The sequence below is a fragment of the Bombus vosnesenskii genome, unplaced genomic scaffold (genome assembly GCF_011952255.1).
Source record: "Bombus vosnesenskii isolate JDL3184/JDL3185 unplaced genomic scaffold, Bvos_JDL3184-5_v1.1 scf7180000013265, whole genome shotgun sequence".
Classification (NCBI taxonomy): Eukaryota; Metazoa; Arthropoda; class Insecta; order Hymenoptera; family Apidae; genus Bombus; species Bombus vosnesenskii.
In genome coordinates, this window is record NW_022882925.1 from 8,886,513 (window position 1) to 8,909,049 (window position 22,537).

The window sequence follows — 22,537 nt, forward strand, 5'->3', positions numbered from 1 at the left end:
ACGAGACTGTCGTTAACGAAGCTGATTTGGTACAGTGCCATCGATGTCGTAATCAATTCATTCTGTCGATATGACGTCGCGACACAACTCGGTGCTGTTCTAAAAATTATAATACAACGAACCTGTGCTATTATGTTTCGAAATTTTCCGTATAAAGTTAACTATTGTTATAACGCTTAATTATTCTTTCCCATATTAATAATTTTGTTTTTTTTAACCATGGTACCTATGTCTTGTGTCTTAAAATTATTAAAAGGGTTAATTATATCTTTCTATTTTTTGATATTTTTTTTTCTTTCTTTTTCTTTCAAAGCACGAAGACAAATTTTCCGATCTTCACTCGACCAAGGAATACCCTACTTTGTATATTTCATATATTTTACATACTAAGTGCATTCTGTATAATCTCGCACATTGAAATTTTCCGCACATATATGATAAAACAAGCTTAGCCGTCTAGTTATCATTATTAACTTGCAAAACGAAATTTATCGGGGCATGCCTTTACGGAGAGTTGTGCAGCCACGTAAGCCAAACTGGCGATGAATCAGATCGATCAGTGTCTGCGTATGTCTAGCCACATATCGAAGATGAACTTGCATCTCGGAACTAAAGCAATCTAGCATTGGATTCCAAAACGTCCTGGAGGCGGAAGTTCTAGCAGAATTTAACCGTCCAAAGCAGGTGTATACCCAAGGAATTTCGGTGCATTCAGTGTCAAGACTTCGATAATTGGATTTTATTTAATTTCCAATGAATAAAACAGCCAAACTTTAAATTATTTAATATCGATAAAATTTATTTCGTTCGAAAAATTGTTTTAAATAGGAACACAAATTTCACGATACGCCGCGTGATGATTTGATATAGGTAATAAATTACTTCTATTACAAATTACTTTCTATAAATAACTAAGCTCTATAAATAAACAAAATATTCAAAAGTAAAGTATTACTATGTGTATATAACATTTTCTTCGATCTGAAGGTATAAACGAATAAGTACCATTCGACCATTCGTATCCACCATGATAGTGTCCAAATTTTAGTAGTAAAATTATCAAAAATCATTTGTTCTTTCATGAGACCATTATGTTACGGTAATTAAATTTGAAGTTTATGTTACGCTAAAAAAACGAAAGATATTTACCATTGAGTAAAGTGCGACAAGTTACTGCAAAGAATTGCACGAGCAATTAACCTCAAAAGCAACAAAATCTACGCTGATATCCTCCCCGGCTCGAATGAGGAATTGTAATAATGATAAGGGGCGGGTAGATAGATTAAGGTAGTAATTAGAAAGAGAACCAACTGTAACAGGATAAAACAAAGAAGAAAGGAAGATGTAAGGTCTTGATGTAAGATACATCAACGATTCATCGTAGGAAATGTTGAGACTTTTATCCCGAAAGGTAAAGATGTTCTCCGCATCAAAGAACGCGAGAAACGTCTTGACTTGGCAGGATCTCCTCTCAAATCCATCGAGATGCTCGAAAATGCTTTGCAATTAAACACAGATTTGTTCGACAAGTATACCGGTAGCAAAAAGAGAAGGATCAAAGACGTTGTTCTTGCGCAACATTTTAAACGGAACAGTTTATTTTACTTGAAATATTCCATTTTATGCAAAAGATGAATCATTAACGAATATTTACCCGGAGAGATATTACGTTCAAAGATCTTTTCTCTTTATAGATATATTTTTACTCTAAGCACTCGTTCAATTTATGTAGAAATATTGAGATCAAAAGATAAAGATTTTTTTTTTATTTATTTGTTGAAATTACAATCAATTCTCGCGTTGAGAATTTTCAGTAATTTTTCTGGCGTGGCGCAGTGACATGGCTGTTTATTTACAATAAGTTAATACTTATTATAGATAGGTATAATTTATAAGTATTATAAGTAAGTGCATATGCTTAATTTGGATAATTAAATGAATCTGACGTTTAGGTCTAGCGGATAGTGCCTCTTCAGCCTGCGAGTCTGGTCCGTCGTATCGAGTAGTCCAATGATTAGGGGGTTTCGGTGTTTGTTGATTCTTTTGCTGTATCTGTTGCTATATCTTGCTATTTCCTCTTTGACGGTGGGTATCTTGAGGTCGCGGTGTATTGTTTCATTGGTTACATACCAAGGTGCGTCAATTAGGGATCTTAGCGTTTTCGATTGAAAGCGTTGGAGTATTTCAATGTTGGAGTTACTTGCTGTTCCCCATAGTTGGATTCCGTAGGTCCAGACAGGTTTTATTACGGTCTTGTAGAGGGTAATTTTATTCTGTATATTTAGTTTGGAGCGTCGGCCCGTGAGCCAATAGAGTTTTTTTAGTTTGTCCTTTAGTTGCTTCCTTTTATCTGAGATGTGTGTCTTCCACGTTAGTCTCCTGTCCAGGGTCATGCCCAGGTATCGGACTGTGTCCCTGCTAGGAACTGTTGCATTGTTGATGGTGACCTGGGGGCAGGTTTGTTTTCGGAGCGTGAAGGTTACATGTGAGGATTTCTTTTCGTTGACTTTGAAGCCCCATTTGTGAAACCACTTTTCCATGGAGTCGAGACTTCGCTGGAGTCGTCTGCAAATGTCGCTATTGTTATATCATTTGATATAGGTAGGTCGGCAGTGTAGATGGAGTACAGTAGGGGTCCGAGGACACTACCTTGGGGTATGCCGGCTTCTATTGGGAATGTTGCGGAAGTGGCGTCTAGGTATTTAACCATGAATTGCCTATTGGTTAGGTAAGATTTTAGGATGGAGTAGTAGGGGTGGGGTAGGATCTTTTTAAGTTTGTATAGTAGCCCTTCATGCCATACTTTATCGAATGCCTTTTGGATGTCTAGAAAGACCGCTGAGCAATATTTTTTCTTTTCGAGTGTTTGGCTGATCGTATGAGTTAGGCGGTGGATTTGCTCTACTGTAGAATGATGTTTTCGGAAGCCGAATTGGTGATCTGGGAGTGTTTTCAAGTTCTCTAGGATTGGAAGGAGTCGGTTCGTGAGCATCTTCTCGAATAGTTTGGACAGGGTAGGTAAAAGACTGATTGGGCGATAGGAGCAGGTTTCGTATATCGGTTTACCGGGTTTAGGGATGAGGGTAATCAATGAGATTTTCCAAGCCTTAGGATAGTGTTCCAGGCGAAGGATAGCATTAAAAATCGATGTGATGAGTGCTATCCCTTTTGTGGGAAGTTCCTTGATTGCTCTATTGCCTATTAGGTCGTGTCCTGCTGCTTTCTTGGGGTTTAGGCGACTGATTGTTTCTATAGTCTCAGCAGAGGAGAAGGGTTCGATAGGAGGGGACATTTGGAAGGGGGTGTGCAGGTATTCAGTAACGTCCGCGGCGGTTTGGGGGGAATGGGGTTTGAATACTTTTGACAAGTGTTTTGCAAACAGGTCGGCTTTTTCTATAGGGCTTCGCGCCCATCCACCTTGCGGACGGCGGATAGGTGGGATTATTTGTGGGGGGCGTGTGAGTTTCCTGGAGGCCTTCCATAGTGAGTAGTTGGCGTCGGCTGTGGGGGATAAGCTGGCGAGGTATTTATGGAAACAGTCGTTTTTATAGTTTCTTAGGGTTCTGGATAGCTTTCTAGTTGCGTCGTTAAGTTTGCGTTTGTCCTCCGGTGTTCTATGGGTCTGCCATACTCTTCTTAGTCTTCGTTTTTCTGCTATTTTTTTTAGTATGTAATGGGGATATTCTTGTTTGCTGTTAGATGGCTTTGTCGGTGTGGAGAGGCGGATTGCGTTTATTATGCTCGTGTTTAAGTATTCCGTGGCTGCTTCGATATCTTCCTTTGTTTTTAGTGGGGTGGAGGCTGAGGTTGAGTGTGTAAAGACTTCTCTGAAGAGCTGCCAGTTGGTGTGTTGGTTGTGAATGGAGCCATTAGGTGTATTCTCGATGATTGTTGAACTGACTGTTGCTATCACGGGAGAATGATCAGAGGAGAGATCAGCCGAGGAGTTGATCTGGACGTGTCTTGATGGGATATTTTTAGTTATGAAGAAGTCGAGAAGGTCGGGTATTTTGTTGGTGTCAGTGGGCTAGTATGTGGGTTCGTATGTGGTGAGGTAGTTGAGGTTGTTGTTTGTTATGCTGTTTAAGAGGTTTTTGCCTCTTGCTGTAACCAGTCTGCTGCCCCATTGGATGTGCTTGGCGTTATAGTCTCCTCCAACTATGAATCTGTTGCCCAGGGTGCCCAGGAAGTTATCAAAGTCTTCTTTGGCGATGGAGTGTCTGGGAGGGCAGTATACTGCTGAGGTGGTGATTGAGCCATGACAGTCTTCTATTGCTACGTTTGTTGCTTGGAGGTAGTCTTTCTGGAATGATGGGAGTTCGTAGTGCTTAATACTTGCTTTGATTATTATTCCGGTGCCACCGTGGGCCTTTCCGCTGGGGTGTTGGGTATGGTAGAATTTGTAACCATTTATTTTCAGGTAGCTCTTGTCGGTGAAGTGGGTTTCCGACACGAGCATTACGTCGATTTGCTGGTGTTTTAAGAAGAGTTCTAGTTCAAGTTTGTGTTGCGCTAGACCGTTGGCGTTCCAGAGTGCTATGCGCCTTGGTTTTATTTTGAGTCGGGGCGTGCTAATTTTTCCACGATGAGTGTTAGTAGCGATAGCAAGTGATTTATTTGCTCCGATTGTTTCTCTATTAGCTTTTCAAGCCTTGAGGAGTTGTCTGTGTTTGGTGGGTTGGGGTCACTGTTTTGGGGAAGGTTCCTTTGGCTGTTCGGGTTATTTTGGATGCCTTGTACTGCTTGGGCATAGGAGGTTGAGGTGGAGATGAATTTGGTAGGACTGTGCGTTTGGTTGGTTGAGGGGGTTGGGGTAGTCGTGAATTTCGGCGGGCTGGGTGTTTGGTTGGATACCTCTTTTGCTCTGAGCTTAGGGTACCTGTTCGTGTATAGTGTTTTATATGCTGGGCAGCCTTTGTAGTTGGCAGGGTGGTCCCCTTGGCAGTGGATGCATTTCGCTGGGGTTTCCGGTGGTTTGGCGCACTGGTCAGTGGAGTGAGAGCCTGCGCATTTAACGCAGCGGAAAGTATGGTTGCAGTATTTCTGCGTATGACCGTACCTTTGGCACCTTTTGCACTGCACTATTTCTTTTTTCACGAGCGGTGGTTCGATCTTTACTATCGCGTTCATTAGGCGACTGATGTTATATATTTCCTTATTGTTCGGTTTTTGTTTAATGTCTAGGAAGAATAAGGATAACGGGTCTTTCGAGACTCTATGCCTTATATTACTTACGTTGACGACTTCGTGGCCGAGTTTTGAGAGTTCGTATTTTAGTTCGTCTATGTCTGCTGAGTGGTGTATGTTTCGTAGGACCACCCGGAAAGGCTTTTCCTGTTTTAGTTGGTAGGTGTGGAAGTTGGCGTTCAGGGTCCTGAGTGTCTTGGTGAGTTTTCTGTAAGCTTCTGGGTTCGTCGGTAGTATTTTCACCTTGTTGTTGCTTATCTTAAGGTTATATTCCTCCTTGCTGGTATCTCTCTCTAGGGACTTGGTCATTGTCTGTATGTCAATGACGTCGTCCACAAAAATTGGTGGGGGAGGGGGGATTCTCTGTGAGTGTTGGTTTGATGGCGGTTCTACGATTTCCATGGCGTCGTTTGAGGATTCCAATACGGCGAACCTGTTGTGTGTGTTTATTTGCGTTGCTGGTTCTATTTTCCTCTTCTTTGTAGTGTTAGCGTCGTTAGTGCGGAGAGTTCTGCTACACTTCTGCCACGGGGGGGGGGGGTAGCTCGGGGTAGCTGCGAGTCTGCTCCGGAGAGCCTGGTCGCGGTTGCTGGGCCATCATCGAGCTAGTTAATTCGGAATGAACAACTAGTCGTGAGGCTGTGAGGCTAGTATTCGTGTTGGGGTTAGGTGCGTGGGATTTTCTTCTCCCTAGGGGGTAAGGGGCACTTAGCTGTGTTCTCTTTCGACGGTTGGGCGACACGTGTTGTTTTCGAACTACGCTGGGCACTAGAGACACGTCTGCACGCTTCGGCACTCCACAGCGAACTGCAAAAGATAAAGATGAAAGTAAAAAATACAGACATGGATGTTATTGAGAAGGAAAGAAATTCTATACTACTATTTCTCCTCCTTCAGATAAAAATGTATCTTTGTTTTTGTTTTCTTTCGTGTTTTTATTTTTAAGTAAAGAAAACTTTCATTTGCATTTATAATCATTTGGAAACGAATAGTTTGTACAATTATTTTATTTTATATTTACTGTACTTTTATCTTTTGATTTATCGATACCTATTATGACCGACAGATTTCTTGGAGAATAAAATTGTCAGTAAGGAGAATAAGAAACATCCAGCCAAAATGGGTACCATCCGACGAAGTAAAATATTCGGAAAATACTTCAAAAGAGAAAGTTGGAGTACATTTGCCTAGAAACAAGTTGCAGGAAGTAATCGATTTCTTTTCGAACAGAAAATTCTCTGCTATAAAGATATTGAATAACTCGTTGAAGCTTGCTTTCGAAAAATACTCGACTCTGAACAGGTCTATCGATATCACCGTTGATCCTCAAGATCTCATTCGGATCAAACGACAAATTGTTCCAATAAGAACACACCTGTCTACTGACATTCTAAATCAAACGATTCCTACTTATCTGAAACGATTTAGCAACATACCTGCGATTAATTATACGAAAAGAAACCTATTCTTCAAACTTGTCAAAAGAGGATCCAATAGAAATAAACAGCCCCCGAAATCGGACTGTCAAGAGCAACGTTCTTCTTCGACAAAACCAAAAATGGTTTTCAAAAATGATCAGAAACTTCGGATACAAGAACGTTCCCAAACATGTTTCCAGCAAGATTCGGAAGATCATCGTCAAAATGACGCACAAAATGTACACTCTGAGTATTCTTACTCGATACAACAGACAAGTCCATCGTATTTTAATAAACCTGAAAGATACAGACATTGCCGAAAAGAATCGACAAAACACTCCGACGATCGTAAGAAAGTGAGGAAATGTGGCAAGGAATCGGTGGAAGATTTCGAAGATCGTAAGAAGTCGGCAGAAAGCGAAAAGCTGTCGACGAAATGTTTCGAAGAACATAAAAAATTGACAGAGGCCGATTGCCAGAGAAACTCAAAAGATTTCGAGCACTACAAGCAACGTCAATTTGATCAAACGAGAAGCAGTAAGGTCTTCCATGCGTATGATCAGGATGATAGAAAATCACCAGCTCAGAAGGCGGATAAAAAAGAATCAAAAATTTTATCGAAGATGGATAGAATTATGGTTTGCGTACAGAAACATAGTTCCGACATAATTAAATCGTTTTTACCCAAGAGAGCAGAGAATTTAGAGCAAAAGAATTCCAGATGCTCGAAAGACGCATGCAGTAATTCATCGAATTTGCACGAAGATATTCTCCCTGATCCAGCACCACCAAAATCTATTCACTGGTCTGAGAAGATGAGGATAAGCCAACACAAGAAGAAACATAGCCCTCCTATCTGTCCCTCTCCCATAGTATTTATTCCCCATCAACAATCGAGTAAAAAGAAGCTAAAAGCCGAAGTATCTCGAGATCTGCAAGCTGAGGGATTACAACATTCGTCTACGGATTCGCCTTCATGTGTGGAATATCGAACGAAACGTGGGTCCAGTAACTCTCGTTCATCCACGCAGGATAGTTACTTGTCTCGAAAAACGAGATACGATGATGGTGACAAAAAGTGCTTTTCCACCAGAAAATATACGAAAAGTCAAACATCTTTCGTTGCATATAAAAGTGGCTCTTGTGAGAAGTCAGAAAACCCGTGTAAAGTAGAAAACGTCAACGATTCGAAAGGTGATGTATCGAGTTTGAAGTATGGCTTGTGTAAGCGTCCCAATCCAAAGGAGATGCAGACTACTTACATGAATCGCAAGCCAGACGAGGTTAAAACGAGATCTTTAAAAAAATCGGAAGAGACATATTTGCCCATTCGAAAAAAGCGAAAGTGTTTTAAGGGAAGTGGTGAATGGAAAGAGCAGAAATATCAAGTTCGGTTGAAGATTTTTAAATCGAAAAATGGCTTGGATCCATGTTCACCTACAGTGATCGAAGTGAAACGCAACGATCGTTCATTTATAGAGAAAATAAAGAGGCCAAGGTTAAGCCCGGTGCATCGTGAAATTTCCAAGTTACTAGAGCATCCGTGTAATTTCAAGTGCTGTCGCCTCAACGATATTGTCAAGACTAAGAAACGTATAAAGAAAGGAAAAGGAAAAGTTACAAAGAGGAAAAAATGTCCGTGATCTCATGATTTCTAAATTATCAGTTTTCTCTTGTATTAGTTTTCTGTAAACATATTCGTTAATGATAATTGATATGATAATGGTAATTGATAACCATATTTTTAATCTTTCGTTTAACTCATAGAAATTTTCCGTATCGATTTTAATATAGCTGCAACGACATGCCAATGTTATTTCAATAGTTGCGTTACTACAAATTGGGTTATAAAAAAATAGGGATGAAATAAATATCTGGAAGTAACAATACAAACGTGTCTTTCAACTCGATAAAAGCAGGCGAAACAATAGTTCCATCGTGGAATGTAAGCTACATTCTTCAAACAAAGAATGTTCAGCTTGAAAAAATGCAGTGCAAGTTGTCACCGGGAAGAAGCAGTAAGAAGCTCGCCCGCAGCAGCTGTTGCCAACTTTTCACATTTATCATTACCCTACACCATATATCTTTACCGTTGCATATCGCCATATCGGGGGCAAACTTGTGCATCAAATAATCTTGCTCCACGAGCAGCTTAAATTTTTCCCCTGATACAAAAATATGATGAATACTTTGTCCTTAATGAAAACCGCAGAAAATATACGACTCATCCATTTTTCCTTCCTTTTTTTAACGATTATCAGCAAAATTTGTAAACGGCTGTGCATATAAGAAAAGCGTTTTGCGATAAATAGAAAATTTGTTTTAACGAGAGTTCTAACTTCTGGACATTGGTCTTTACTATCTCGAAACTGCGATTAAGGCTTCGTTATTTCGTTCAATAATAAAATTTATATTCTAACATATTGAATGAAATATTAATTAATTGATAACAAAATTGATATTTTCCATGATTTTATAACAGACTCGAATCGGAATATCGCCACCCATTGTTATTTATAACTTTGGTTTTATTAGTTATTAGTAATTACAATTTATAATTATTTGTTTTTAATAACTGTTTTCAATTATCTCTATCAATTATTATTTTCTTTATCTTATTTACTGTGTTCTTTATTTACCTACTTTATTCATCCTATATTCTTTATATTTAATGTACTATGTGATGTTTCCTATTAATAAATATTTACAATATATTTACGATGTGTACAATATAAACGAGATATGTAAATTTCGAAAAATAACTGCAGACGTGAAATTTAACTAATCGCTACATCTATTATTGTTATCACCGAATTATTATGTATTGTGCCATGATTGTGCCGTAACCAACCACAGACCATCAAGTCGTAACTAGTAGTCCACTACTTCTCGTTTCGACAACCAAGCGATGTACACGTATGTGGTACGAAATGAAACATTACCGATCAAATCTAAGTAAACTATTCTCCGTTAAATTACAATAATAGCAAATATCCTAGCCCATATCGAAAAGTTTCAAATGTTCAGTCATCCTAAATGTTAAGTAATTTTTACTTATATCTCTTTCATTTTAGTTTTCGAACAAGTTAGAGTACAAACCTCGATAAATATTATCTCAGTGACTAAAGACGTATTCTCATATATTTTCGTTGATAATTCTCATATATTTACATTGATTGAGCAAAACGGGTGAAACATAAAAGGCAAATTATGCTCCATATAAAGCAACTAGCCGGGACTCGGAAACGGTATCTCGTATTAAAATTCGTTCGTTATCGTTTGGTGCATTAAGCGAGAAGAGTTGTGAGTAGAAAAGGCTGCGTGATTATCACACGAAGATATTTATGTGAAATTGTTCTTTGTTGCAGATAGTAGACGATTGGTACCATATGGTGCACACGTCAGTGGTGAAAAGGTCGGCGGAACCACATTTTGGAGTACAAGGGAGGCTAATAGAAGACCGCAGAGTGCGCCGAGCGGAGCAGCAGCGAGTGAAATCGCGAACGAAACGGGATCTGATAATCAAACGCGGTCCGTCCAACCTAAAAACCGTTCTCAATGACGAGATGTGGCCTCAAATGTGGTACTTGGTTAGTTGAATCAGATAAATCTCATTTCTTTCCTCTTGCTGAATTGATCGAACGTGCACGGAAAATTAAACAAAAGCCTATGAGATAAAAATACTTTATTGCCTTGTCTCTTTCTACGATTTTTTTTTCAATCGAATTTCAATTTCATGCCAAATTTTTGTTGACCAACGGTAAATATATTTTGTTAGGTATGTAAATTAAAAAAATTCAATGTATATTTAAAGAAAATTACAATTTCGTTCATGAATCTCGTAACATGTAAATATGCGTACATTATGCATATTATGCATAAAACAGAAATTTTTTAACTTGTTTACGTTGAAAGATTGAAGACAAACGTATTAAAATACGATTATCGATAATTGGTTATAGAATAGGGGAGAGGGGTTAGATATGAACGTGCAGGAAGCCTGGGCTGAAGGAATTACGGGACGCGGAATCGTGGTCACGATCCTTGATGATGGATTGGAGAAAAATCATCCTGATCTCTATAAGAACTACGTAAGTTCCATTACTTATTGTCTTAATCCAATAAAACGCTTGATAAAGAAGATAATTCGAGAAAAGAATTCAATTCTTTGACACGACAAAAATTTATAATCTCTAAAGCAATTCTAGAAATAAAATTCTTAACAACTACAGTCACATTTAATTTCACCGCGGTGCAACAGAAAATGTTCAATCTTTTCACTCGTAAGAGAGAAAATCAGTTTTTCAGCAATTTATCAGGGTACGTTCCAATTTACACAAAAGATCGACAGGTTCCACGAAGCAAACAGAACAGACAGGACGAACCGAACCCTACAAAATGGAGGGCAGACAGATTTCGGAATGGTGCCAAAAACTATACCTGTATTTAGAAACTCTCGTCTATTCCATATACTAAACGTCTATTTTCATCTAACTGCAACGAATACAACGTTCCAGCACGAGAAATTATCGTAAAGAAACGTGTTAGACACAACGAATGATATTCGTGGGAACGACAGTGCGCCATAAATGTAATAAGATTTGTGCATTCACGATTACAACGTATGCAACGCTCTTCTTGCTGCGCTACAACGATTCACACAAAATTCTTTAAACGCAGTTTGCTCTTTAACTATTTATACATATAAAACTCTCCTGCTTCTCTATTTCTCGTTAGTGGACTGCAGGAAGCAAGTTTGTGCCACGCTACCGAAATTGTCGAAGTTGCCAGCGGAGTACTAGGAGCCATACATAGAGTCAAACACTAGACTTAAACCGCACGAGAGAAACGCGTATGTTTACTAGTGAATGACCGGGGTTAATAAGGCAACCACGGACAAACGTGTATCGAGCTCCACAATTTCCCAGTAGATACAGATCTCCTATAATCAGACATAGTCGGCGGTAATCGATATCGACCCGTACGAGATACGTGTCGTCAATGAAATTGAAATTTTCAATCATTTAAAATATCACATTTTTTACGATTTTGTTAAAACGACGTTTAAAATTCTTTTACGATATTTTAGAAATTGTTGGGTTACATAGCTGAACCAAACAACTCTTATACCTACATATCAAAACAAGCGATTCAAATTAATCAGTTAAATTCCCTCGACTTATTTCCATCATATTCCCTGTTCTCTCTTTTTCTGACTTTTCTATGTGCCTTCAGTTTGCACAGCTCTTCCGATCTTACCTCTTGCAAATTTTTGTCATTGATTTTTAACTTCTGCTCTCTACTTTCCTTATATTCAATGGGTGATGTATATTTGTATGGTTAGCACTCGATTTTTTGGAAACCGCATTTCGATAGAGAATATCCAAGATGAGTGTAAATTTTTATTATAGTAAATATTTATTCGTATAAATGTAAAATATCGAATCTTCATGACTTTGTAACTCCGTCGCGAGAATTATTTAATCGATTGTAAAAAAAATATTATATACGAAAAGAAACGAAAAACCGTAGTACTAAACTCGGAACTTTAAAACAATCCTCTAACTGTCTAAAGGAAAAAGCAATTACATCGGGCCCTGTAGGAAGTCGATATTCACTGGGAACTTCGTAAAAGTGCAGCCAAGTTGTATTCGGTAATTACAGAAGTAGTTCACTTGATATTAATTAAACATCTTATCGATTGGCAAGAAGAAAAAGCATCTAATCTCAACGAGAACAGCGGGTGACAATGCTCAACGATTCAACTATAAAATAAGCGTTGAGGTTCATGATCTTGAAAATGTTAAAAATATCGCAAGATATTAAACCAAAGATTTTATAAATTTTCCGAAGATAATATTTCTTCTGTATTTAAATCGTTACAACCTATACGGTAGAAAAAGAATACATGATTCACACAAGAATAATCGAATGAACGATCTTTCTAGGATCCACAAGCGAGCTACGACGTTAATAATCATGATGAAGATCCCATGCCAAGATACGATGTTCTAGACAGTAATCGACATGGCACCAGATGCGCCGGTGAAGTGGCTGCAACTGCTAACAATTCCATGTGCGCGGTGGGAGTTGCATTCGGAGCTGGTGTCGGGGGTAAATGTATTCAAAAAACGGATCTCAGCTATTTTCGGTTATTTGAAAAACCGGTGCAGTATTTTGAGAGAAATGAAAAAAATGCGTGTATTTCTGATAAAACTGGACATATTAAATAACGAGATATTAAAAAATAAACCAATCCAATTCGGGATGAGTAATTTAATTAAAAGGATTTACTTTTTTATTTACGTAAGGAGTAAGAATGTTGGACGGAGACGTGACAGACGCTGTCGAAGCGAGGTCTCTGAGTCTAAATCCCCAACACATCGACATTTATAGTGCCTCCTGGGGACCGGATGACGATGGAAAAACCGTCGATGGTCCTGGTGAACTTGCTACTAGAGCTTTCATCGAAGGAATCACAAAGGTTGGTAAATTTTTTACACTTTACAAAAATCTTCAGGTCTTCAACTACTAGTGCCATACTTGGAATCGGTAACGAAAAGTTTACAAAACGATAAATAACTCATACGACACGAAATTATTCCTTGTTGTTTTTTCCTCTAATTTCTGCTCCAATTCTTCCGCGTCGTTCTCTGTACCACGCTATAATAAATAAGTCTCGTTGCGCGTAAAATTGGATCCTTTATTCTCACGTTTCATTAAAACCCTATGAAATACATTTGTTACGTTGTTGGGAATAGACCAAAAGTCCTGTACAATCAATAGCTTTGGAAGGTCCGCCTCTCGGATAGAAATTTCCAGGAATCTATCTCCTAGAAACATCTCTTGCGTGTTTCCGCAGAGCGACGACTGGAAGGCAGATAGTACTTCGTTGTTATCTCGATGCTACATACTTAGTAGTCGCTCGAAAGCAGACTCTGTTCGATTACGTTTGCTAGAGGAGACACGAGGATGTTTTATCTTGTGCCTTGGACAAGGAATTTCAGCATGTCAGCCGATTTGCATCGAAATAACACATAGATCGTTAGAATAGATATATGTTCATCTATAATTAAGACAGACGATTCAGGAGAACGACTCGACATGATACGACGGGACGCGACGCAACGCGATGGTAGAGAACGTTTAACGAAAATAAATTCCGCTTAAACGGAAAGTCAGGTTCCTCAAGGATAATTAAGAATTGTAGGAAAAAGGTATGACAATATCTAACTAATATGATTTGATGACTAATTAAAAAGAAAGTACTTTCGATCTAGAACAGTAATCTACAATCTTTTTACTATACAGAGTAGCCCGGAGGATAACCCTCGGTTAACCCCGAATTAACTTATGACAAAGAGCAGTTTACTTAATTTTGATAAAGGAAAAGTTGTAACATTAAAATGCACTTGATGCTATTTATCTTGCATAAATTTGTACATAAATTTATTACTACAAGATACAAAAGTCTACTTCCAAACTTGTGTACTAAAGAAAAAAAAACATAAATGTGATACTTAGCAATCCAAATCTTCAACTAACTCACAATGGATAAGTATTTTTATTAACTAAATTCCAAAATGTTTTATCATTCTGATGTGATCTTAATATTATATCATTTCTTATATTTGTAATTTCTAATTTCAAATCTTCCGAGCTACTAATTTGGAAATAAGCTGCTATTTTAGTAGATACATCTTCGTCTGTACAGGTGAAAGAATTTGTGAAAACTGTCAAAAATGAATCCAATTCAGAAAACTCTTGAAATCTAATACCAAATTCTTCCATGAGGTGCAAAATGAGCAAAAAGAAACATTACCGTTAATAAAGTTTTTGGCAATATTTTTCAAATTTGGAAAATGAACTAAATTGTTTTTTGAAAGATGCCATTTTCAAAGTATCAATTTTTCTTTGAATGAATTTATTGCACTTATCATTCGAGCGATGTGATGATTTCTGTCTCGAAATATTAAATTTAATTCGTTAAATTTTTCTATAAAATCAGTACGAAATCCAAGATCAAAAAACGATATTTTGTTTTCTAACTGTGGCCAAGATTTATTACTCTTGAGTTAATAAATTTAGAAATCTTTAAAGTATTTTTCCTCTATGAAGTCATCGCTCTTCCACGCGAGTAAAATCATTAAATTCAGCATTCTCTTCTTGTAAAAGTAATTTAAATAATCGGTGTTACATTGATGCAGCTCTTATCGAATTTATAATTTATAATACTGTCTATATGACACGTTGAAGAGGTATTATCTTTGCACATAACGTTTCTTGGTGTATTATGCAATGATATGACATAAATCTGAAAAATGAACGATCTTGTTTACATAACGCGATAAATCCTTGTTTTGTTTCTCCCATTGCCGGAACTCCGTCGATTGTAATCGCGGTCAACTTCTATAATGGTAAATTATTTTCCTCCGCGTATTTTTTGAAAACTGCTAAAATATCATCTCCCCTTGTTGGCCTCACTAAAAGTAGAATCTTAAGAAATTCTTCTTTCGTAGTAAAATTATCGAAAACAATAATTGTCGTCTTCACAATTAATTGAGAAGTATTCGATATATCAGTAGACTCATTTAATTCCAAAAAAAAGTAAATATAAAAGAGTAAATGTATTCTTCTAAATCCTCTTTCAACTTTGTCTCAATATCAGTTGCAGTAATTTCGATTCATCGTATTACTGCTCCCGCCGATAATTCGATTTTATTTATTGCTACCATTATTTCATTTTTAGTTTTCTACTCATCAAAAATTGACTCAGAAACCAACAACATGGCTTCTTTTACTAAATTACCTTCTAAAACTAGTTTCTCTTTCTTTATCGATAAGTAAAAAGTTTTAAAAGAGATAGAAAAGGTTGCTTTCTTCGACCGTGAAGCCGGTTTCGTAAAAACGTTTCATTATTTAGCTAAGTTCATTTTTTATTACAGTTTTTATGAATAGTGTTGAAGTGCTTCACTATGTTACATTTTTTAGGAACTACAACAATAAACATGCATACTTCCCCTAAAAGAATATAAAACCAAATTGTTCTTCTCACCCAATATTAAAATGATATGCCTTTTTCTTTTTATTTATGTAAGTTTTAAAGTACTATGACATTGAAAAATATAGTAAAATTATTAGAAATAACACAAACTGATTATCACTTTATCACTATAAAGAAGAAATAGAAAAAAGACTATTGTTCTCAAGCTCCTTTATTTCTTTCTTTTATTTTTATCTTTCTTGTCAGGAGTTCATTACAGATTATCTTAGATTTTCTAAACCGCTTACTACGTCACGTGAAATAGTCCGTGCGACGTCCTTCATTGTCTGACAATCAAGGCCCAAGCACCATTAGACAGACCCTTAATAAACCTAAGGCCCCACCATAAACTGAATCTTATTAGCTTGCAGGAACCTTTAATCCTGCAAGTATTTTCGGTTTATGGCTGGTACTTATAATAAAACAGTCCTTAGGTTTGTTGCACGTTTTTACAAATTACGAAGAAAGCGAGTAGTTACCTAATAGGAAAAACGAATATTTGTCTAATGGAAAAGCTGGTTTTTTCCATAAACAATGTCGCCCATGAGCCATTGGTAGGAGGCTTCATCCTCCTATCTTCATTCCTAACGTTGGTCATAACCAATCGGCATCGCGGATCGTTACCCTCACTTTCCTGACGAAAAGTGTAAGCAACGAATCCGCGTTCTTCGTTCAAAGGGCACACCCATTCCGTAATCATATAAGAACGAACTTCACTTCTTTTACTACACTAGGAAAGTCAACTTGTTCTCACGACGACAGGACAGTCAACTTGTTCTCATACCTACAGAGCAGTCACTTCGTCTCTATACTTGATCTCTAGACATATTCCACGGTAACTTTCAAGTAACAGTCAAAGCTCATCAGTTAGTTCACATCAGCTCGATTAAAAACACAGTTCAAGGAACCTCAAGAGTCAGAAGTCAACAAGTCGAAGACAGTCAATCGACAGAAGATACATCATCACAGTCGCCAACATGAAAGGAGTCTCAGTTCGTATTCATTCGTAGTTGTCATTTCACATACGCAACCTTGTATCACATTGAAGTTGTTGAATCATTCAAAATATATATTAACCTGTTAATAGCAGCGTTATATTCACTCAACCACCCTTATTATCCCACAAGAAATAAGGGTTGGTACGATTCGTGGTGTCGATTAGTCAAATCGTAACAGGAATTTACGACTCCCGTTGGCGCGCTTCTTCGAGATCGCGTCTCCCCACGAATGTCCGAAAGTTCGCTATCGCTTCGCGTTTCCGAACTATCTCCCACGGCACGTCAGAGTGCAATCGGTCGCAGGCCATCTCAAAGATCGGTTGCCGACCATTGAGATAGGCCGAATCGAATCGCCGATTGGTGATTGCCCATGATAGTGCACTTAGGTGCACTTAGGTGCACTTAGGTGCCCGCGAAATCTACGTTACTGACCTCTGTTCTAGAACGTGTGTTACTACTGTTCGCGGAGAGACGCGGTCGCGAGGTAAACGCGTCAGCGAGAGGCGTAAATTCTCGCTACGATTCTGTTAATCGACGCCGCGAAATCGTCGCGAGTCGTTCCCCTGTTTCGATTAAGATAACAGAGGTGGTTCAATGAATTTAACACTGTATTAACAAGTTTACATAAAATAGTATATTTGACAATAATATGATGAACACAACACAAATAGTTTAACAATGAATACAGTAAATATGTTACAGAAAGTCGACCCGACTTTACGATATCTCTCAATGAATTCGTTAGACTATGCGTCTTTGATTTTGCTCCTCAGATCTCTCGATGTATAACGTTTGGCTCGTCAGAAGGGACTGATTGCCTTTCGATTATTTCTTTGTCTTCTTTGGAAGACGACCCCCACTATGCTCGGGTCACGCCACCGTTCGCGCCTATGATCACGTACGCCGCCTTCTTGTGTGGAAAACGTAACGGACAAAAATCGACGTTTCTAGATCTCGCTGCTTCGCGACAACTATGCGCTCATCCATACATTGTATATGTTCCGTCGGGCAGATAAGACGATCTGCCTGCGACACTGTAGGACCGCGAGCGACGGTTAGAAATACAGCCTGTGGTAAGCCTCGTGACGTAACAACGTGAACACAAATTTATTTACAAAATTATAATGTTAGGTTATATACAAGATAAAAGCATAATTTTTGTCATGTGTATATAATAATACGATATAAAGAAGATGAAACTAGCCGGGAGAAACCATTCCTGAAGGAAGATTAACGGTACCGATAGGTACGAACCTAATCGAAAAATAATTCTTTCGAAATCATTTGCGTTGCCGGGAAAACCATGATACGATTATATCACAACGAGGAAGTTCTTTCCCTAGACCTACCTTAACAGACTCGGTCGATGAGATCAGCCCACGGAAAGTTTCTAATTGGGTGCTTTTAAGCGACTTGTCAGCTTCCGTACCTGCACGCATTACCATTTTATTCTTGCTCACTGCGAAGTAGCCGTAAGTCATATGCAAATATTGAAAGTCGCTTTTGCCCGAAAGAGGAATTCGTTAAAACTGTACCGGAAAGTCAGAAAATAGAAATCTTCCAGGCAAGATTTTCAAAGCTGCGAAAGTACGTCTCAGCTAGTTATGGTCATGGCACCTTGTAAGAGAACGATTACTTAACCATTCTGTGCATAATACCGATAATAAAGGTTACCGTGTTTAGAATTGACCATTGTTTTTTAATTTTCGAATCTGAATTCAATGAGTTTTGGTCTCACTTTATTCGAGGACAGATAACTTTCCTTCTGAACTTTTTAATTGTACAAACATTTAGGAAAGACAGTTGTCTTTTGCGAAATATATATATATATATATATATATATGTCGGGTTATGGTTAGAATTTTGGGCGCGTAACAACTCTTCACGTGGATTAGCCATTGTTTTACAAAGCCGAGATTATATTTACACGTATATACAAGACTGCTACAAAGTTTAACGAATATTAGAGTTTAACGAATAATAAGTTTAACAAATAATAAGTCTAATGAATAATAAGTTTAACGAATAGTAAGTTTAATGAATAGTATGTTTTACGAATAATAAGTTTAATGAACGCTATTAACAATGTTCTTGGGTTCAAACGAATCCACGGTCAACAGGATAACTCCTTACTAAACGTAGACTAATTTTAGGCGCAAAATACGATTGTTGAAATGATCGATGTGTCACTCTCCAAGGCAATAGCACGAAAGCCAGCCTCGTGGAGATTTTTCTCGCTGTACGATTGCATTTGTTTTCTGTACTCGTTTGGAAGCATCGAGAAGGTTCCAAACGCTGTTGCTAGGCAGTTTCTGCCTGGAGTTTGATTATTAATATAATGTATGTCCCATTATATCGGCACCTCCGAGGCAAAATTACACGTGGCTAGGGCCGCTCCCGAGGCCGCATGCCGCCACAACCACATTTCTCGGAAAAACCATACAACCACTCCAGACCTCCGTTAGGCAAAACGTCCATCCCGTGACCGTAGCTACGTTCGGCGACCAATTGTCACCTCGAGCCCAATCTCGCTATCACAAATCTCGAACAATTGCAGCTATGATAAAATCTAGGCTAGAGTACTAGAGGATGTTCCCAAAATTTCCAAGGAAAGGCTTTGGTTTTCCTTTCATCTCCGACATATATATATTAAATTATAATATTTGTTAGCAAGAAAAAAATTTCACAATATCAGTACGTACATATATGGTATTTACAGTACATTTACTACGAAAGTGGAACATTAAGTATTTTAAAAAGATTTTTATTCAAGAAACGTTACAAATTTTCTTTAAACATATAGAGCCCTTAAAACCATACATTTCCTCCATTCTCTAGCGTTGACCATAGAAATAATAGTATAACAAGAATTCTGTAAGAGAAAGAATACTATTATAAATTTTTTCTCTCTGCGAATATTATGTTTGTATTATGAAGCACTGTGTAAATGCTCGTTTTAAAAATGACTGTTGAACATACATTATCCTAATATTCCTAAGCAAACTGTTTTCATTTTGTCGTTCATTTGGTAAATCCTTAAGGAGTCAACGGGCTTATAGGATAAACGTTTATATTCCACAAAAGTTGCTTGTTATTAAATATGCAGAAATAAATTCTCTCTAGAATGAAAGCAAGCAAACACTCGAGGAACGGTACATCACGGGTCGACCGTATTAAGGAAAATTTTTCCTTTTGCCATTCCTTTTCCTTTTACGGAAACATGTATTTCAAGCATAGTTATAGTTATTTGAAATATCTCTATAACAAAGTACTTAAGCTAATACAAAAAGTTTCGTTTGCAAAAAAAAGTATGTGTGTGTGTGAGAGAGAGAGACACATTATATGAGTACTATTTTTATCTTTCCTCACTTCTTTTTTTTTTTTTTTTTTGAAGTATCGATGTTTCATTTTTCATTCGCATGTTTTATGTGCTTTATTTCATGAATAACTTTATAAGAAATCTCTATTCAAAGAACTACGACATTCGATAATAGTTGAATGTCTGTATAATAGTTGAATAGATATAGAAAAGATAATAGTTGAATGTATATATCTTTTTACCTTCCATTTTCGTGTTAATGCAACGATATTTCCCGGTAGTGTCGTAGCCAAATATGAATTTATCTTTCCAGTATAATTACTGTTACTTCTGGATTTAAAGCACTTTTGCTCGATAGGAAGCTAACTGTTAAATATTCATAAAGACAGTTACTGCTAGCGGTAGTTTGCGAAATATGTCATATATTTGAAATAGCTTAAAATTTTCGAGAGATATTTCGACGCAATTGTCGAGACGACAGTGGAATGAATTTCTAACTCGTTCTCTTAAATTTAATAGATTAGACATGCAATACAATGTGTTTAGTTAAAAACGATCTAAAAAAAAGTGATTTCATACAAAAGATACATTTTCTGACAACAATAAAAAATTATCTCTAAAGGAAAAATATCACGAAATCAAAGTGCATTTCGTACTAGTATACTGACTGTAACTACGTTAAAGGAGGTCATCAGGTATGTATGTACTGTGTATTAATAATGAGAGCATATAGTGTATCGAAGTTGCGTTTAACATACCGCCATAACTAATCCAATAATTTCAAGGATGGCCCTTTGATGGTCATAACTGTAGTGATATCGGAAGTGGTGCAAACTTGATATCTAACTAAAAGGAGCATTGGAATTTGTCCTCGTATTAATATTTCCTCGTTAAGAAGGACATATGTTATCGATTTACAATAAAATTATACGTTGTACGTTTTGCTTTGAAATCTGTATAGGTATATGATACACGTGGATACATTTTACATTCAAATAAACAGTTAAAAAAAACCTATAGATAAATTTCTCCTTCGTGTGTTTCACTCAAAGAACTCATCTTCAGTTATCCATTTATCCAGAACGATTAGATATAAAAAAGCGATTCGATTGGTAAAAACGATTACGCGTAAGTTCGTTATCGAGGAAAATCGAAGACTAAAAGCGTTTTCTTAAGATGAAACGATCAATTGAACCTTTCACAGCGTATGAAAGGCTCTTTGACCAGACGGCTGGTGACGCCTCGCTAAATTCGTCGCTTTGATCGTCAGGGTCGCAACGGTAAAGGGTCAATTTTCGTCTGGGCGTCAGGAAACGGCGGCAGGGATCACGACAACTGCAACTGCGATGGTTATACGAACAGCATCTGGACGTTGTCCATCAGCAGCGCTACAGAATATGGTCATGTGCCTTGGTACAGCGAAGCCTGTTCCTCCACTCTCGCTACCACCTACAGTTCCGGCTCATCGGGAGAGAAACAAGTAGTGACCACTGATCTGCATCATTTATGCACGAGCAGTCATACGGGCACGTCTGCATCGGCTCCCTTAGCTGCTGGTATCTGCGCTCTCGCTCTCGAGGCAAACAAAGAGCTAACTTGGAGGGATATGCAACACATTGTCGTCAGAACAGCGAAACCTGCCAATCTTAAAGCAATAGATTGGGTAACTAACGGAGTTGGAAGAAACGGTAAGTATTTGAAAAAATATAAGTATAAAGTACGCATTATAGTCTAATTTAAAAATTTGTCCAATCTTTGTTTAGTGAGTCATAGTTTTGGCTATGGGCTGATGGATGCCGCTGCCATGGTTCGCTTGGCCAGAAGATGGCGAACGGTACCGGAACAACACAAATGCGAGGTTTCAGCACCACATATGGGCAGGTTAGCTATTTTATGCATTACGACTATTTGAAACGTTCGAATGAGTTTTCTTAGAAAAATTTGCAAAATCCAACGGAAGGGAGAAACGTAATTTCCTTTCGAGATTATATCTTCTTTCTTCAATAAAAAGACGATTTACTGAAAGTTAAGTCACCGAAAAATATCAAATACAATTTAGAAGCCAGTACTTTTGTGAAATAAATGACTATTTGAGACGTGACGGTACAATTCGATTCATCACTATTTCTGCCACGTATTGTTCGCTTTGCGTTACCGTGATAACGATAAACTGATCCCAGGAAATAGCTTCTGCAACACGTGCACCCGATTTAATACAGACGATTCCAAAGACCATTCGCTGTCGAAATGAAAACGAATTTTATCGACGATAAAAATAAGGTGTATGATTATTTTTCTTAACCTAGTCGACGAAATGAGAATTTAAAAGAAAGGAAAAATAAGGTTGTGGAATTCCCTGTCTTCGTTTCTACAGCTGACCTAAATTTCATATGTACGCACAGGCCAATACCACCAAAGAGCCAGCTAACTCTGGAATTGCACGTCAAGGAGTGTAGCGGCGTTAATTTTCTCGAGCACGTGCAGGTAAGTACTGTGTCACTCACATAAATAGAGTGTTAATTAATAGTTTTCCTCTGGAATGCTTTCAATCACGTTTAGACGTGAAATTACT

The 22,537-nt window shown here is 37.7% G+C and overlaps 1 protein-coding gene across 3 annotated transcripts in view; it reads left to right on the forward strand.

The window, feature by feature from the left end:
- LOC117243415 (furin-like protease 1) overlaps positions 1-22,537 on the forward strand; it is a 231,742-nt gene that overhangs the window by 185,634 nt on the left and 23,571 nt on the right. For all 3 annotated transcript variants that reach the window (XM_033510883.1, XM_033510882.1, XM_033510884.1), the window contains exons 3-9: positions 9,974-10,195; positions 10,568-10,696; positions 12,554-12,719; positions 12,917-13,089; positions 21,236-21,653; positions 21,729-21,846; positions 22,368-22,449. In XM_033510883.1, the coding sequence (XP_033366774.1) occupies positions 9,974-10,195; positions 10,568-10,696; positions 12,554-12,719; positions 12,917-13,089; positions 21,236-21,653; positions 21,729-21,846; positions 22,368-22,449 (1,308 nt within the window). The remainder of the gene's footprint in view (positions 1-9,973; positions 10,196-10,567; positions 10,697-12,553; positions 12,720-12,916; positions 13,090-21,235; positions 21,654-21,728; positions 21,847-22,367; positions 22,450-22,537) is intronic.